The 18374-nt window shown below is 40.9% G+C and overlaps 1 protein-coding gene across 1 annotated transcript in view; it reads right to left on the bottom strand.

Moving 5' to 3' along the window:
- Tes (Testin) overlaps positions 1-18374 on the bottom strand; it is a 96119-nt gene that overhangs the window by 42998 nt on the left and 34747 nt on the right. The window contains exons 7-10 of the mRNA XM_067159024.2: positions 14966-15026; positions 14018-14594; positions 10276-11354; positions 5886-5990 (exon numbers count right to left, since the gene is read on the bottom strand). Coding sequence (XP_067015125.2) covers positions 5886-5990; positions 10276-11354; positions 14018-14594; positions 14966-15026 — 1822 coding nt within the window. The remainder of the gene's footprint in view (positions 1-5885; positions 5991-10275; positions 11355-14017; positions 14595-14965; positions 15027-18374) is intronic.

The raw sequence follows: 18374 nt of genomic DNA on the forward strand, positions 1-18374 counted from the left end.
TCTTATATCGGACAAACTGGCCGTAGTTTTAGAGCTAGATACTTGGAAAATTATAATGCCTTAAAGCATAAAAAATACTCTGCTATGAGCAACCACATGAGGGGCTCCAGCCACAATTATTCTACAACTGATCAGGACCACCACATTATGAAATATATAATTAAAAGAATCTTAATGACCGGATTGGAAAATACATCTTTTGGGATCAACATTTTAATAATAATAATAATAATTTGAATAATGTCCCTGAGAATAACAGCCCGTTAATTGAAGAAGTCCCCAAGTTACTCACTAATTTTGATGTGTTGTTTGAGTCATCAGTCCATAGACTGGTTTGATGCAGCCTTCCACGCCACCCTATCCTGTGCTAACCTCTTTATTTCTACGTAACTATTGCATCCTACATCTGCTCTAATCTGCCTGTCATATTTATACCTTGGGTCTAACCCTACTGTTCTTGCCACCTACACTTACTTCTAAAAACAACTGAACAAGTCCTGGGTGTGATAAGATGTGTCCTATCATCTCTTCTTCTCGTCAAATTTAGCCAAATCGATCTCAGCTCATCAATTTGATTCAGTATCTCTTCATTCGTGATTCGATCCATCTATCTCACCTTCAGCATTCTTCTGTAACACCACATTTCAAAAGCTTCTATTCTCTTTCTTTCCGAGTGAGTTATCGTCCATGTTTCACTTCCATACAATGCCACATTCCACACACCAGTCTTCAAAAACATCTTTCTAATTCCTATATCAATGTTTGAAGTGAGCAAATTTCTTTTCTTAAAAAAGCTCTTCCTTGCTTGTGCTAGTCTGCATTTTATGTCTTCCTTACTTCTGCCATCGTTAGTTATTTTACTACCCAAGTAACAATATTCATCTACATCCTTTAAGAATTCATTTCCTAATGAAATATTTCCTACATCACCTGCCTTCGTTCGACTGCACTCCATTTCTTTTGTTTTGGACTTATTTATTTTCATCTCGTACTCCTTACCCAAGACTTCGTCCATACCATTCAGCAGCTTCTCGAGATCTTCTGCAGTCTCAGATAAAATAACAATAACACCGGCAAATTTCAAGGTTTTGATTTCCTCTCCTTGGATTGTGATTCCCTTTCTGAATTCCTCTTTGATTTCCTTTACTGCCTGTTCTATGTAAACACTGAAAAGGAGAGAGGACAAACTGCAGCCTTGCCTCACTCCTTTCAGGATTGCTGTTTCTTTTTCAAAGCCATTGATTCTTTATCACTGCAGACTGATTTTTATACAGATTGTAAATAATTCTTCGTTCTCGGTATCTGATTCCAATCACCTTCAGAATCTTAAATAGCTTGGTCCAATCAACATTATCGAATGCTTTTTCTAGATCTACGAATTCCATGTACGTGGGTTTGTCCTTCTTGATTCGATCCCCTAAGATCATTTAAAGCTAAAAACTTCATGATTGTTCCGTATTGAATAGAGAAATAAGAAGATGTACAATATTATAGGGAAGGATCCACCTTTCAATACTCCGTAGTAAAAAGTAGTTACAACCTGTTTACTGGGACCGGTTTCAACACATTTCAAGTGTCATCATCAGCCAATTAGCGAAGATCTTAAAACAACTAATATATTGAACACAGGCAAAATATTAACATTGTATCATATTGTAGCAATTCAGTTAATGTTCAAAACACAATAATCACAGTCAAGAGAGTAAACAGAACATCACTATCTTGCGCCGAAAACAAATATATTTGAAGTTCATAAGCAGATCAAGTATGCACTTATGTAAAGTCGTTGCTAGGCAGGTCTTGTAGGCATTTGTTTCTCTGGCCGAAGAGTAAAAGGTGACGTGAATGAAGTCTTAGGAAAACAGTGTAGGATTTAATTTCGTCAAAATCAAAGTGGATATATAGGTTTTTTATAATTTAAAACGTTAAAAAAGAATAAAGCCAAATAAAAATATATTTAAAAATGGGAAGAAATAATGAAAGAAATACGAGGTTCAACTCGAAACAACTTGCCGTAGTAATTGATAAAGAAATGATAAATAGAGAAAGGGGGTGGGGAACGTTTATTAGAGGGTGGTGATGGTGGTTATTGTTATTAGAGGAAATAAAATTTGGCAACAATCCTTTATATAACACTAATTCGAGGAAAAAAGAGGAAGAGAACCGACACTTCGAAAAATGAAGATATCGGTTAAAGGAAGACAAGGGCCACGAAGGGAGTGAAAATGAAAGACTCCCTAACCCTCGCAAACCTAATAGCATCGGGGTCGGAAAAGAACAAGAGTTGACCAAGGGAGGTCGGACAGGATAGATGAAAGTGAGGAGCCTGGCACAAGTAAGTGGAAGCAATGCCAGGACTCAGCTAAGGGCCCCGTGGTCGCCAACCCACGCTCCGAAGTTCAGAGCCCCTGGGGGATGGAGGGTGGGAAGGAAAGAAAAATGGAAGGGATCCGATACTTCGAAAAATGAAGATATCAGCCAAAGGAAGACAAGGGCCACGAAGGGCATGAAAATGAAAGACTCCCTAGCCCTCGGAAACCTAATAGCGTCGGGGTCGGAAAGGAACAAGAGTTGACAAAGGGAGGTCGGACAGGATAGATGAAAGTGAGGAGCCTGGCACAAGTAAGTGGAAGCAATGCCAGGACTCAGCTAAGGGCTCCGTGGTCGCCAACCCACGCTCCGAAGTTTTACTACGGAGTATTGAAAGGTGGATCCTTCCCTATAATATTGTACATCTTCCCCTAAGATCAGACGTAAAGTCAGGATTGCTTCACGTGTTCCTACATTTCTTCTGAATTCAAAATGATCTTCTCCCAACTGAGCTTCAACTTGTTTTTCCATTCTTCTGTAAATAATGTGTGTTAAAATTTTGCAGGAATGAGATACTAAACTAATGGTGCAGTAGTTTTCACACCTGTCAGCACTGGCTTTCTTGGGAATAGGTATAATAACATTCTGCCGAAAATCAGATGGGACTTCTCCTGTCTCATTATCTTGCACACTAAATGGAATAACCTTGCCATGCTGGTTTCTCCTAAGGCAGTAATTCAGAGGGAATGTCATCAATTCCAGGAGCGTTGTTCCTATTTGGGTCGCTCACAGCTCTGTTATTCTCTGACCTCAAAATTGGGTCTCCCATTTCATCAGAATCAACAGTCTCTTCTTGTACCAGAACCAAATTATCTACATCTTTACCTTGATACAACTGTTGGATATGTTGCTGCCATCTTTCTGCTTTGTCTTCTTTCCCTAGAAGTGGTTTTCCATCTGAGCTCTTAACATTCTTACACCTAGATTTCCTTTCTCCAAATGTTTCCTTGATTTTCCGGTATGCAGCATCTACCTTTCCCAGGACCATACAACCTTCGACATCCTTGCACTTCTCCTTCAGCCAGTCTTCCTTAGCTACCTTGCACTTTCTATCCACCTGATTCTTTCATGGCCTGTATTCTTTTCTGCCCTCTTCATTTCTAGCATTCTTGTATTTTTGTCGTTCATCAATCAGTTCTAGTATCTCCTGAGTTATCCACTGACTCTTAGTTGATCTTTTCTTCTTTCCTAATATTTCTTCAGCAGCCCTACTGACTTCGTTTTTCATGACTATCCACTCTTCCTCTATTGTGTTTCCTTCAGCCTTTTCATTTAGCCCTTGTTCAACATGATCCTTGAAAAATCCCTCACACGCTTTTCTTTCAACTTGTCTAGATTCCATCTTTTTGCATTCTTTCCTTTCTTCAATTTCTTCAACTTCAGATGGCATTTCATGACCAACAAGTTGTGGTCAGAGTCCACGTCTGCTCCTGGGAACGTTTTGCAATCCAATAGCTGGTTTCTGAATCTCTGCCTAATCATACAAGTCTATTTGATACCTTTCAGTGTCTCCAGGTCTCGTCCACATATACAGCCGTCGTTTGTGGTGTTTGAACCAAGTATTGGCAAGGACTAAATTATGATCAGTGCAGAATTCAACCAGCCGACTTCCTCTTTCGTTCCTTTGTCCCAATCTGAAATTTCCTACTGTATTACCTTCTCTTCCTTGGCCTACCACTGCATTCCATTCCTCCATCACAATTATCTTCTCGTCACCTTTTACATATTGTATTAAAACTTCTCTCTCTTCATATATGCTTTTGATTTCCTCATCAAACGCTGAACTAGTAGGCACATAGTCCTGCACTATTGTGGTGGGCATTGGTTTGGTGTCTATCTTGACGAAAATAATTTTTTCACTATGCTGGTCGTAGTAGTTTATCCGCTGCCCTACTTTCTTATTCATTATTAAACCAACTCCTGCACGTTCCCTGCTTGATTTTGTGTTGATAATTCGGTAGTCACCTGACCAAAAATCCTGTTCTTCCTGCCAATATACTTCACTTATACGAACTACATCTAATTTTAGTCTATCTATCCCCCTTTCGATGAACCATTCCTTAGTCTGGTCTCTCAACAGCTACCCATCCGATATGGTTGCACCTGCAGCTCGGCTATCTGCTTCATTGGGACATGCAAGTCTCCCCGCAGCAGCAAGGTCACATGGTTCGCAGGGGAGGACTCATTTTGATATAAATCATAATAATTTCACAAAAATTTTCAATTATAAACCTTTAAATATCCCTCCGGTCGTAATAACAGATTCTACCTTACCCATAATACAACTCCGCCGCCAACTTCTAGCGTTCTCAGTGTTGCGCCTACCCCTCACCTCCCGACTTGCTCTCCGCCCAAGCAAGCACACCGATACAACACACGTAGCAATGGGCAGACGTTTACCAGACCCCCTCGAGGGACTAATGTGACCAGTCAACGCTCTTCCAACATAAGAGATAAGCGATCTTAGACTCTCATTTTGAACACTCCATTTTCAAGGCACTGAGTACATCCTTTTCCCTTTTCCATTTTTCAGACTTCAGTTCACGCACATTGCGTCTTATATTCTCCATACATGATCCTGAACTCCCAGTATAAATGAAGACACCTGTTTTCGGCTTTAACCATTATTTTAAAGGACTGGTAGCAATGATTTTAATTACTTCACTACTAGCTCTAGGTTGTACTTTGTTTTTAACCTCTGTCAACACGATTGTGTGTTTTTCTCTTAGCCATGATGAACATTCTTATATGTTTTCACACAAGTTTTATGTATGAACATTCTTATTGACTGACTGGTAGCAATGATATCCTATATGATTTTAATTACTTCACTACCAGCTCTATGTTGTACTTTATATGTTTTTAACATCTGTCAATACGATTCTGAATTTTTCTCTTAGCCATGTTGAACATTCTTATATGTTTTCACACTAGTTTTAGGCCTATTTGATTTTCTATAATGTAAATATCGAATCTTAGGGTACCATATATTTTACGGACACTAGGTTCGGGGCCTTGACCTAACTTTAGGCTAAGATTTATTTTCGGCTGATGATGCTTACGACAGTTAAGCGAAACATATCCCAACTTACAACACCAGTCATAATGTTTATATCCTAAATATAAGGAAAGATAAGTATTGGAAAGGTGGTGTAAATTATTATTCTCATTTTAATGTTCATAATCTGATGTCCAATATGGTCTACAATGAGATTTATTACTTGTAATGTGGCCTACGAGTCGGAAGTGTCCCAGCATTTGCCCGAAGTGAAAACCGAAAACCATTCTCAGGACAGCTGGGGTTCAAACTCACTAGTCTCACGAATATAGAGCTCAATAGTTTCTTACTTATCAGCTGTGATAATGTGTTCAATCATGTGATATTTCTTTCCTTTTCAATAGTAGTGAAAACAAATATGTGCTTCTTTGTTACCTGAATGCAGCTAATACTGTCAAACTTGTTCAGCAAAATATCGTTAATAATGACAGAAGACTGTCAACTTGCAGTAACTCACCTCGTCACAGGCGAAACAACGTGGAATGTTGAGCAACTCGGCAAAATGACGGCCACAATACACCTTTCCCTTGTGGTAGAAGTAGATGAGGTCAACGAGAAGCTCCTGGAAAGGAAACAACAACAGTTAAAAACCCTTTGATTTCACCTCAAAGTATTACACAACGAATTGCTACATATATCGGATGGTTCAGCTAATGTGGATGCATCCAATATTTCCACAATGGTTTAGTTTACCAAAATGAGGTTTTCGTTAAACGATGGTATGCAAGGGAGTGAGTAATGTGCCATACAACTACTATTCATAACACTTGTGTGCAAAGATATTTTTTCAATTTACTTTATGTCGCACTGACACAGATAGGTCTTATGGCGACGAATTGGATGGGGCAAGGCTAGGAATGGGAAGTGGCCGTGGCCTTAATTAAGCATTTGCTCCAGCATTTGCCTGGTATGAAAATGGGAACCACAGAAAATCAACCGACAGTGGGGTTCGAACCTACTATCTCCCGAATGCAAGCACACAGCGTGCGACCCTAACCGCACAGATACTTGCTCAGTGCAAAGAAATTGAACCTAATATGATCTTCTGATTTTGAGCATGCAGCTACAAATTGGTTGCAGCACAAGGACGCACAGCGAGTTCTTCCTCCTTGGCATTTTTCCCATCAAGAAAGCAATATTATGTATTAAGGATCTGCCTTGTCACTTCAACACAATACCTAGTTTATTGTCCAACACACAATACTGATTGAAGTCAATACGAACCTATTCTGGCTATTATGGTCAAATTCACATTTCCTGTCAAGATGCGGGGTCCGCCATAATTTTACACAGGGCCTTCCACTTCATCCGATTGTTGGCATCAGCTAGTCGTATGCCCACATGCTGCATATCCTCAAGGACACAGTCCATCCAGCGTTTTATTGGCCTTCCTCTTGGTTTCTGTCCATCACGGTTAAGTGCAAGAGCTTGCTGTGCAAAGGACATTGCATCAACTCTGGCCATGTGGCCATACCAGCAGAGCCTTGTCTCTCGCATCTTGTTCTGTATCGGGGCAACTTTGAAAGAGGTCTGGACGGCATCATTAAAAGTGACCATCTTAGTATCTTCATTTCTATGGTATGAAGCATCTGCTCGTGCCTTGCAGTCGAAGGCCAACTTGATGTCCCATAGAGAACTACTGGGCAGACAATCGTGCGGTATATCTTTAACTTCAGATGCAGAGATATCTTCTTGTCAAAGAGGATGCCTGTAACCTGAAGCAACGTCACTTGTTCCATACTGCAGGTACAATGAACTCCATCACATTAATGCATAACCTAGCTGCTTTTATGACACATTTCACTGCAAATCCTACATTGCTGAATTCCTAGTTTCAAGATCTTCCAAATATAATTTTGGGGGCAGGAAGAAAGAAAAATTTTCCACTTTAAAAAAAAAAAAAAAAAATTATTGGTTCAATTTCCCTGTACACACAAGTGTTAAGAATAATGGCTATATAGAAAATTACTGGCCCCCTTACATACTATAATTTCTTGGAAACTTCATTTTGATATTTTAAACTGTTGAAGAAATATTGGGGGTATCCATATTAGCTGGATCACCTATTAATTAAAATTAGGGAAAAGTTCCTGAGTATGACAATTAAACATATAACCGAGTCTCAATATGTGACCACTCCACGATCAGTAGTCCTAAAGATGATTTCCTGTTTGGTCTGAATCGGGCACAGCTACTACCGTTCCAGTGCTAAATCATGTCCTATCACCACGGCACTGAATTTAGCCTGTCTTGGCGCAACATTCAGCTTATACCAAAATCATCAGAATATTCCTCAGATTCTTCCTATAACTAAAAATCACTCTGTGTCAATCACGCCAATCTGACTTTCAGATTAATTCATCTCCTACACCATCAAGGGCAATTGTCGTATACAAAACGCACAAGCTATTACAATCTATAAAGAAAGCACATAAACATACAATGTAAGATATAAAATGATAGACATGAATGCATATGGTAAAAGACTAGGAATGCAGGATAAACAAGAGATGATCTACGAAAGCATGTATTTAGAAATGTATGATTTGTTAAGAAGGAAGCCATACTTTCCAGTGTCGACTTAGTAAAATGTAACATGTAACAATGTGGAGGTCTGGCATAATTTGCCGAGAGTTGATATTTTGCCTAAATTTCATGAATTCTGAATATTGTCCTTTCTTCACTTTTATGGCCGAGTAGCGTGGGCCTTCTGCTCCTGTTTACTACGGATCTGTATTCCCCTGTAGTGTCAATAATGAGCATGCTATTGCTTTTCTAAGAAGGCGTGTTGTTTTTTCTCTTAGCCTATTTCAAGACATTGGGTAAACTGTATTTCTGGTTTCGCGATCCTAATAAATTTTTCTGAGACCTCTTGCCTTGTAAATTTAGCACATGATACTACTGGGTCCAAGACCCACCTGGTAAAGTATATCAGAAGTGATGGCTTCCTTCCTAACGGGTATTTAACATACCCATTTCTAAACTGTACTAAATAAATTAAACCCTCATGTAATGCCATTTAAGTTTTAATTCTTCTGTAAATGTATGAGCTTCTGTGCTCGTGTGGTGTAAATTTCTCAGAGCTACTGAACTTTTTCTTGTAAATGATCTCAGAGCTTCTGAGCTCCCCATGTTAAAGAGCTGACTAGCTCTCCTTGGTGTCTGAATATTTGGATTTTGTAATATTACAAAGCGCTTGTGCTAAAATAATTTTGTTGCCTGAGCTCCCACTCACCTTCTGTATAGTCTATTACACTGTTATTGTGATATTCAAGGCTTATTCTGTTGAAGAGAAAGAAAATATGAATTTCCAAAATTTTAATAAGTTTTCTTGAACTTTAATTTTTGCTTTGTCCTCCCATTCACCCCTCACATCTCCTTTCCTTTGCAAACCACAGAAAAGTCTGTAACAATAATAATTAATATGTAGTTACAATAAAGGATTTAAATATCACTATTTGTTACTTGCATAAAATCATCTGACTGGGCGAGTTGGCCGTGCGGTTAGGGGCGTGCGGCTGTAGGCTTGCATAGTGGGTTCGAAACCCACTGCCGGCAGCCCTGAAGATTGTTTTCCGTGGTTTCCCATTTTCACAGCAGGCAAATGCTGGGGCTGAACCTTAATTAAGGCCACGGCCGCTTCCTTCCCACTCCCAGGCCTTTCCTATCCCATCGTCGCCATAAGACCTATCTGTGTCAGTGCAACGTAAAGACACTAGAAAAAAAAAAAAAAAAAAATCACCTGAATAACAAATGAAAAGGTATGTTATCCAATTCCTGTCCAGCTTATTGTATCCCTTTCAGACCGAGTACGCACAATTGTGCGGGTTCGTATTTTAGTTATCCCTGACCGTATTTGATGTTTTTTCGGCGCTACACCGGACTGCAGTGATTGTGCAGGACACGTGGCGTGTATTTCAATTGATTTTAGTATGCGCTTGACCACCAGGGCGAAGGAAGAAGAGTTTAAAAAGCACAGTTGATCGGCGAGATGGCAGGAAGCAGTAGTGCCGAAAGTAAGTATTTATTTACTGCATTTGTATTAATCTAGAAGCTTTACTGAATACCGGAATATATTCAATGAAGTGTGTACATTGGTTAGCGAACGTAAATTTTGAAGCTACACCACAGTACGTGATACAACGAGGTTTTGAATTTTGATACGCACAATTGTGTGGGTCCTGTTTTTCGGATGTTAGTTTTTATTTTGTAAAATAAACTATTAATATGTGTACTGAGGAGCATTTTAGTCAGTTCTTGACGTACAAACAAAAATTCACACATCCAGTTTTCTTTCATGTCTGAAAGGGGTATACTGCTAACTAAAGTTTATAATAATTTCTAAGTTGCAAAAATTAAATGTTTAGAATAGGCTGCATAATTTATAAATGATTTTATTCTACAGACATTTATTCTAGTGAAAATTGATCAGCTACCGACTTCAGTTTGCAATGTGAAATATTCTCAAATAGACCTCCATGAAACTTTCCAAAAGAATGAGGAAATTTTGAAGGGGTGCAGCTGGATGCACTGGACCCCTTCTCCCCCTGTCAATATGTCCTTGAATCTATGTGAAGACATCCCTCATTTTCTTTCCTTTCCTAAAAAAAAAAAAAAATTTGGATGTTGGAGGAAGCAATAAGCATAACACAATCAACATGACTTGTTTCATCAACCTTCCCCGAATTTGACAAGTGCCTTGAACGATCATTTAAAAAAAAACAACTTATAACTCAAAGGTAAAATGACCCCCCAAAGGCATAATATTTGAGGATTTAATACACACGTATTAAAAAAGTACCCAAATTACATTTTTCTAATACAATTTGTAAGCTTATGATGCTCACCTTGCATGTGCTGCAAACGAAACACTGCGGATGCCATGCAGTCTCGTTGCCTGCTCTCTCAGCAAAGACAGCCACTTCCCCAGCACAAATAGCCTCATTGCACTCGGGGCAGTCAAGGTGTGCCTGTGCAGCAACTTCCTGTCCATCGGACCCTGACAGCTGCTCCATGAGGCCGGTTAAGTCTTCTACTCCAAGGGTCGGATGAGTCTGCTGCATCACCAATGCAGACTTGGGCAAGGCATCTGTGGCGACAGCGCTGGAGCTTGCCAACTCGCCTTGGGGCCTTAGAGATGCCGTGAGGACACCATCCACTGGCAGGGTACTGGCCACCATACCCTCCCCAGGAGCTTCAGAAACGTACTGCAGTTGAGGAGCAGGATACTGAGGTATAGCACCATGATCTCCTAAGGAGGCAGACAAGACAGGAGCCTTCTGTCCAGGTACACTTGACGAATAAGCAACTTCATGAGGAAGTTTTACACCAGAGAGAGTACCATCTTGTACCCTAGGAACACCATTCTGTCCAATAGCTGATGACATACCAGGGATCATCTGGCCTGGAGCAGAAGATGAATGAGCAACTCCTTGAGGATAGGCATTGGCCATCACCACTCCATCATATGGATGTGGCCCAATGTCTCCTTTCTGTCCAATATTTGATGGCATACCAGAAGCAGGTGATGAGTGAGCCACTCCTTGAGGATAGGTACTGGCCTTGAGTACTCCGTCTTGTGGCCATGCCCCAACTTCTCCTTTAGCAGAGCGTGATCCCATGACAGCTTTATTTTTCAGGTTTGCAGAGTACTGAGGAGCTATCTGTCCAGGTGCTGCAGAGGCATGAGCCATTCCTTTAGGCGGTAAGGATGCAAGTGTTGTGCCGTCTTGAGGGAGCATGGCAGCCGAGCCACCATCGGGGGGCACAGAGCCGTAGCGAGGCTCCTGAATCTGACGTCCTCCTTGAGCTTGGAGAGGTCGAGTGTAGTTACCAGAGTGACTGGGCACACCTGAGGACTGAGACATTCCCTTCTCAGTGTGCAAAACAGACAGGCTGGCATTTTGAGGAAGTCCTTGAGTGGCACCTGCAAACAATCTTTTATTCAGCAACAGACAGATGTTAGCACAAAGACACCACACATTACCTATTTTTACTAGTTAAGTCATGGAAAGAAACCAACAAATAAGGCGTCTAGTTTCACAACCGGACACACCCATCTTTCCAGCTTTTTGAAAATGGAGAAAGTGTGTTGCAGACATATAGCAAAGAATATTATATCACACTGATGGGTGATCATTTAACTGCATTAGATGATGGTTTATTGGAAAATATTTTGAACTTCTGTGGTACTGAAACCGGACCTGTCCAGTTTTGAAACTCATGTTGGAATTGTCCAATTTTGAAACTAGACACCTCAATGAAAACTCAAGTAACATGAATACTGTGACACTTTCTGCGATGCTGATTATGAACTGAGAGGAGTGAAATGGTCTGGCTCCCGTCAGGAGTGACGTAAAAGCTGGGCTACTGGGCGCTGCCAGCGTGTCCACTTCAGGAAGGAGGTGCTCGTAGTGGGTTGTACCAGCTTCTCTCTGGTATCTCCAGAAAAATTGTGACAATTCTGGGCATGTCCAGCTTCTGGACTGTTCTGGAACCATTGGCCTCCCTATTTAAGGCGGGCCAGAGCAGTGGAGTGCGGAGTGCAGTCAGTTCAGCCTGAGAGCGAGTGCTGCTGTGGACAGTGCCACCTCGAGTTGAGGAGGCAGTCTGTGTGTCCAGTGTTTTGACCGTGGAACCGAGTGATCACTATGTCCGTCTGTTACCAAGGAGTCGAGTCTCTCAGTTCACCTGCTGTGAAGTGAGCGTTTTGTCTGGTGGAGCGTTCGATCGGCCAAGGACAGTGAATGAAGACTGTTGGGAGTGAACGGACAGTGTATGTCATGTGATGTAAATATCCCGAATGACGTATTTGAACACTTTCAAATATCACGGGACTGAGGCAGGAGCAAACCTGCCAAGTTGGGTTCAGAAGGCCAGCGCCTCAACCGCCTGAGCCATTCAGCGTGGCAAGATAAGTACAAACATGAAAACAGAGGACAAGGTCAATCTACTCATCTTCATTGACTGCAAGCTCTTTTCACTTTTCCCAGTGGTTTCACGCTGCACTAACACATCCAAAGTTTTCGGCGACACAAAGATGGGGAAGGGCTATGACTGGGAAAGTAGCGGTTGGGGCCTTAATTAAGGTAAAGCCCTAGTATTTGCCTGGAGTGAAAATGAGAAACCACAGAACTCTGTCTTCAGGGCTGCCGATGGTGAGATTCGAAGCAACAATCCGCAAGTTCAAAGCTGCGCACCATTTACTGGGCAGCCAACTTGCTTTCATCATTAGTATCATTAGAGGGAGCAACAGGAAGAGGATGACTTGTTACTTGTTTGTCCATTCCATTACTTACAATGACCCATATTGGGTTCCTTTTCTACTATTGTGTTTGGTCTTTCTCCACAGTCTTTTACCACCTGTATTCATTTTTTTTTTTTTTTTTTTTTTTTTTCTCTCTTCCCTTTTCCTCCATTTATACACCTCCCTTCTTATGCTATACTTCCTACATCAAGTCTGAAAATCTGTGAAAATAGTCCCTGTCCTGGTCCGTGGACAAAGCGTTAACTTTGGTCCAAGCAGTTCCAGGTTTTATTCCCAGCCGTGATAGGAATTTTAACCTTCATTAGTTATTTCCTCTGGTTTAGGTACTGGGAATTTGTGCCATCTTTAAATTTAGATTTCATCCTGGATAGGGCACAAACCTCACCCACCCATGGGCGTCAACTTGAACGACCTGCACCAAGCTTCTCTGGAGGCCACACCCCATTGTTATTAAAATGGCCCTTCAATGCGTGTTGATGCCCGCAGTCCTGCTGAAGCAGAAACGAGCCCATGAGGGGCTGAGAAGAAATGGATGTAGAAGAACTGGGATAGATGAGAAGAGAGTGGTGGTGATTGTTTTAAGAGGAAGTACAACTGGGCAACCATTCTCTATCAATATTAATCAAAGGGAAAAATGGAAGGGGTCCAACACTTTGAAAAAGAATATATCAGACAAAAAAGACGAGGGCCAAGAAGGGTGTGAAAATGAAAAACTCCCTAGGCCTGGACACCTAATACCGTCAGGATAGGAAAAGAACAAGAGTTGACTAAGCAAGATCAGATAGGATATATGAAAGTGAGCAGCCAGGCCTAAGTAAGTATATGGAACCAATGCCAAGACTCAACTGAGGGCCTTGTGGTTAGCAATCCACGCTCGCATGGTAAGAGCTCCTAAGGAGATCTATTTGAAGACTGCTGTGTAAGCTGATGTGGAGACAGTCATTTCGAGTATTCATACTGGGCGGGTTGGCTGTCCAGTTAGGGGCGCGCAGTTGTGAGCTTGCATCCGGGAGATAGTGGTTCTTCCAACTCCTAGGCCTTTTCTATCCCATCGTCGACATAAGACCTATCTGTGTCAGTGTGTCATAAAGCACAAAAAAGAGTATTCATGTTCATCGTCACCTTCTCTCTTTGATGCTCCCTCTTCGCTTACTGACCTGTCATTGTGTTTATCCCATTATGTGTTACTTCCATGACCTAATCTCTCTCTATGTGACTTGATTTTTTCACTTCTTTGTTCCTTTCCATTACTTAGAAACTAGCAAAATATTTAGCCTTCATGCATTCTCTTTCAATTCTGAGCAGCCACAATACAAACATACCTGAAGAAGCGAGAGCAGCAGTGTACTTGGCCCCCTGTCCCGGGATGTTTTCGGAGTGGAGTTTGTGACTGCTGAGTCCTCCCTGCAAAATGACGCGACCGCTCGCAGCTGGGTACTGGCCGAGCAGTCCGTGCTGAAGACTGTTGGGTGCAGACTGGCGATGGGCCTGAGATGGGTCTGAAGACATCCACTGCTCTCCAGGTACACCCACCGAGTGGACTACATCCCCCACGAGACCAACACCGGACAAAGTTCCATCCTGAAGTTTCTGCTGGGGCAACGACCAGTTGGGGATGAAGGCGCTGGGAGTTTTGAGATCCAAGTTTGGTGGGAGGGAATCCGGTAAGGGTGGAGGAGGAAGGTCATCATCGTCATCTTCATTAGAAGCCCTTGTGTGCGGTTGGAAAGGGCGTGGTACGGAGTTGTAACCCAATGGCAATGATGGTATGGGAGGCAGGGTACGGATGGAATCGGCAGACTGTGAAGATGCCAAGGGTCTCCCCAAGACTTGAGAAGTGCTATGTAGTTGGTGGGGACCCTGCATCAATATTCTTGACTCAGAATACAAACCAGGCACCTGTAAAAAAAAAGAAATTATCCACTCAAATTTATGTTGGGTATTCAAGCCAAAGGCTGGGGCTGTACACTCTTGGACATAGGCCCCCCTCTAGCCTTTACCATGTTGGTAATATCTGGAGCCATCCCGTTTCAGTTTCGACTCAGTTAAAAATAACTCTTGACGTCATGTGAAAATACACCTACAAACTTTCCAGTCCTCCAATAAATAGTAGATATTTATTTATTACTCCACAGATTACAGGAAAATGCAGAAAAATTAAAGCATGGTACAGTAAAATATGTTGAATATTAACCAAATGTGACAAGATTTGGATCCCGTGAGCAGTCAATACCACGAGGTGGAAGAAAATAGTAACAAGCAACAATTACCTTTGTGACACATCCTTGACCAACCACATTACTCTTCAAGTTTTCCAGGTACTCAGTGAGTCTGAAAAAAAAAAAAAAAAAAAAGAAACGAACTTTACACAATACAGCAATAAAATGACTACGAGCTAAATCTAAGTGACCACATTCAGAGCACATATATGGTCAGGGAAGAAGAAGAGAACACAGAATAGAAATGTAAATACACTCACCGGCAAATTGATCCAGTCTCCTTATCACAAGGCAATGTCCTGCTTCATTGCAAGTTAATTTGTCTGAAAAGTTTCTGCCTCTCATCCATTGCATCTCCTTTGGAATGCTGGGAATTACACTGTTAGAATTCTTACATCCATCTCGCACAATTTTCAACAACAGAACTTTAAGCGAACCACAAATGAACATGGATTTTGATGAGCTGCCGTATCGGAAGACTGGAAAGCCCTGCCGTAGGACGTCACCTGGCAATTAATTCAAAGTATGCTGAAGTGAGTGCAGGCTGTCACCCGAGTTTGAGGAGGCAATCATCATCTGTCTTTCCCCTTATCCAGCTCCTGCCGGGTCGGGCCATTTACGGGACTTCTCCACTTTTCTCTCTCCTTTTACCATTCCTGTTCCACCATTTTGTCCCAGTTCAGGTTTCTTCTTCTTGCACTCCTCTTTATTGAATCTATCCACGTTGTTCTAGGTGTCCCTCTCCCTCTTTTCCCCTGGAACTTCATGTGCTAGGCAATATCCGCCACTAACGTGGTATAGTGCCTGTGTGGTGCACGTAGCTGACATTTCCTTGATTGACCTTTGATACAGAAACATTTCCATTCAGCATTACATTTCTTGTGCCATGATTGTTTTTTTAAGTTTAAACATTTTTTTTGTGGACCATGATTAATCTATTATTATTATTCATAAATCAGAAACATCATAATTAATGATAATTAAGAATATTTATTTTATTGATGTTATTTTACATTTTTAGGCCTACCACAGACCACTCTAGTCAATTATACAGAAGATTTTTTTGCTTTTTGATCAGCCTAATATTTCTTCATTCTGAGAGATGCTACGGCTAAGTTAGGAATGAACTCAATGGATGAAGTAGTACACATATACAGGCTTCGATGGTGGGGTCATGTGAGGCGAATGGAGCAGAACAGGTTACCTAGGGGAATAATGGACTCCCATTGAGGGTAAGAGAAGTAGAGGGAGACCAAGACGACGATGGTTAAGACTCAGTTTCTAACGATTTAAAGATAAGAGGTATAGAACTAAATGAGGCCACAGCACTAGTTGCAAATAGAGGATTGTGGCGACATTTAGTAAATTCACAGAGGCTTGCAGACTGAATGCTGAAAGGCATAACTGTTTATAATGCTGATGTATGTATGTATGTATGTACATATGTGAGAGATGCTGCCTTCCTTTCTTAAAATGAGAACACCTTTCCATTAGATCTCTTATTAAGCTTGGTCTGTAGCCTGGTGTGTGTATCTAGAAGGATCTTACTTTTGTACAGTTTATGGATAAGATAAAGATACGTCTTCTTTCATTTATATTTGGTCGTGATGAATATTGTTGTACTGCAAAGTCTTTTTTTTTTTGCTAGGGGCTTTACGTCGCACCGACACAGATAGGTCTTATGGCGACGATGGGATAGGAAAGGCCTAGGAGTTGGAAGGAAGCGGCCGTGGCCTTAATTAAGGTACAGCCCCAGCATTTGCCTGGTGTGAAAATGGGAAACCACGGAAAACCATCTTCAGGGCTGCCGATAGTGGGATTCGAACCTACTATCTCCCGGATGCAAGCTCACAGCCGCGCGCCTCTACGCGCACGGCCAACTCGCCCGGTCTGCAAAGTCTTCTTCCTGAGCTTGCCTGCTGTTAGGCATTTTATTTTTCATGTGTTTTGATTGCAAGTAAGCCTAGAGTAGAAACCTACACTCACCAGGAAATTCATATGACCATGAGACAATGTCTCTTGTTTTTACTGTAAGTTATTTTGTCAGATTTTACTGAAACGGAGAGTTTTCTGTATTTTTCTCTTTGTGTTGAAGTAGGCATTTTATATATAATTATCATACATAATATTCATAATAATTATGAATAAAGTGACCAAGCAAGTGGCTGTCCGGTTTGGGTCTCATAGCTATTAGCTTGCATTTGGGAGATAGTAGGTGTGGACCCCACTGTTGACAGCCCTCAGAATTAAGGTACAGCTCCTAGCCCTTTCCTATCCCATCGTTGCCATAAGACCTATCTGTGTCAGTGCAATGTAAAGCAAATCGTAAAAAATAAAAAATGAATAAGGTGTCTACTTAAAAAAAGGATAAATATCATACATAATATTCTTAATAGAATTAGCAGAAGAATAATTGAACAATATTATGGAATAGCAGAAATTAAAGATGATATTAACCCGATGAGTGCTACGCCCGCCTATAGACAGGCTGACGGGCGGCCGGTCCAGCACTGCTATGCCCTGTGTCCCTCATATGAATACTCATGGCGGAATGCTTTTTGTGTTTCAAGGCATTATAATGTTCTAAATATCTTATTCTAAAGCTACGGCCAGTTTGCCCTATATAAGAAAAATTGCACTGTGTACATCTGAGTCTATATATTATCGAGTTTGAGAATCTGTCGTAAATTGTATTGACGGAGTTGGAATAGAAAAAAATATTTTGGTTGGTGTTACGGGTTCGGTATGCAATGTTAATATTGTGCTTTTTTAATGGTTTAGTGACATTGTGAATAGCTGGGTTGGTAAAAGTAAAAATAGCGAAATTTTGTTTTTTTGGTTTTTCGGGAACTAATGTAGTTGTACTCTTTAATCTAAATTACCTATGATTCTGGTGATCATATCAGGTTTAAAACTATTCATCATGGCTAGTTCTTTGATGAAATGTAGTTCTTTTTCTCGATTAGCATTAGAAAGAGGAATGTTCATGGCCCTGTGAATCAAGCTGTAAAATGTAGCCTGCTTATGGGAGTGAGGGTGGAAGGATTCGCTTTTTATTGTTATAGGAGCGGCAGATGGTTTCCTGTAAATTTGGTAAGTGAACTTGTCTTTATCTCTAGTCAAAGTTAAGTCTAAAAAGTTTAAGGAGTTGTTGACCTCGTCCTCTTTAGTAAACTGAATACTGTGGTTAAGGTTGTTGAGGAGCCTGAGTACGTTGTCACTATTGTTCAATTGTTTATCTATGATAGCGAACGTATCATCCACAAATCTCAGCCAGAGATTTATGCCGTTAATTTTATTAATTATTAATTTGGTTTCCATATCGTCCATAAAGATGTTGGCAAGAAGTGAAGTTCGTTTTTCAACCATTATATGCGATTTTAGTATTCATCATCATGTTTATTAAAAAAAAAAACATCATAGTTTATTACAAGAGCTCACCCTTATGTGAATAACTGTT

This window comes from Anabrus simplex, chromosome X (assembly GCF_040414725.1).
Source record: "Anabrus simplex isolate iqAnaSimp1 chromosome X, ASM4041472v1, whole genome shotgun sequence".
NCBI classification, from domain to species: Eukaryota; Metazoa; Arthropoda; class Insecta; order Orthoptera; family Tettigoniidae; genus Anabrus; species Anabrus simplex.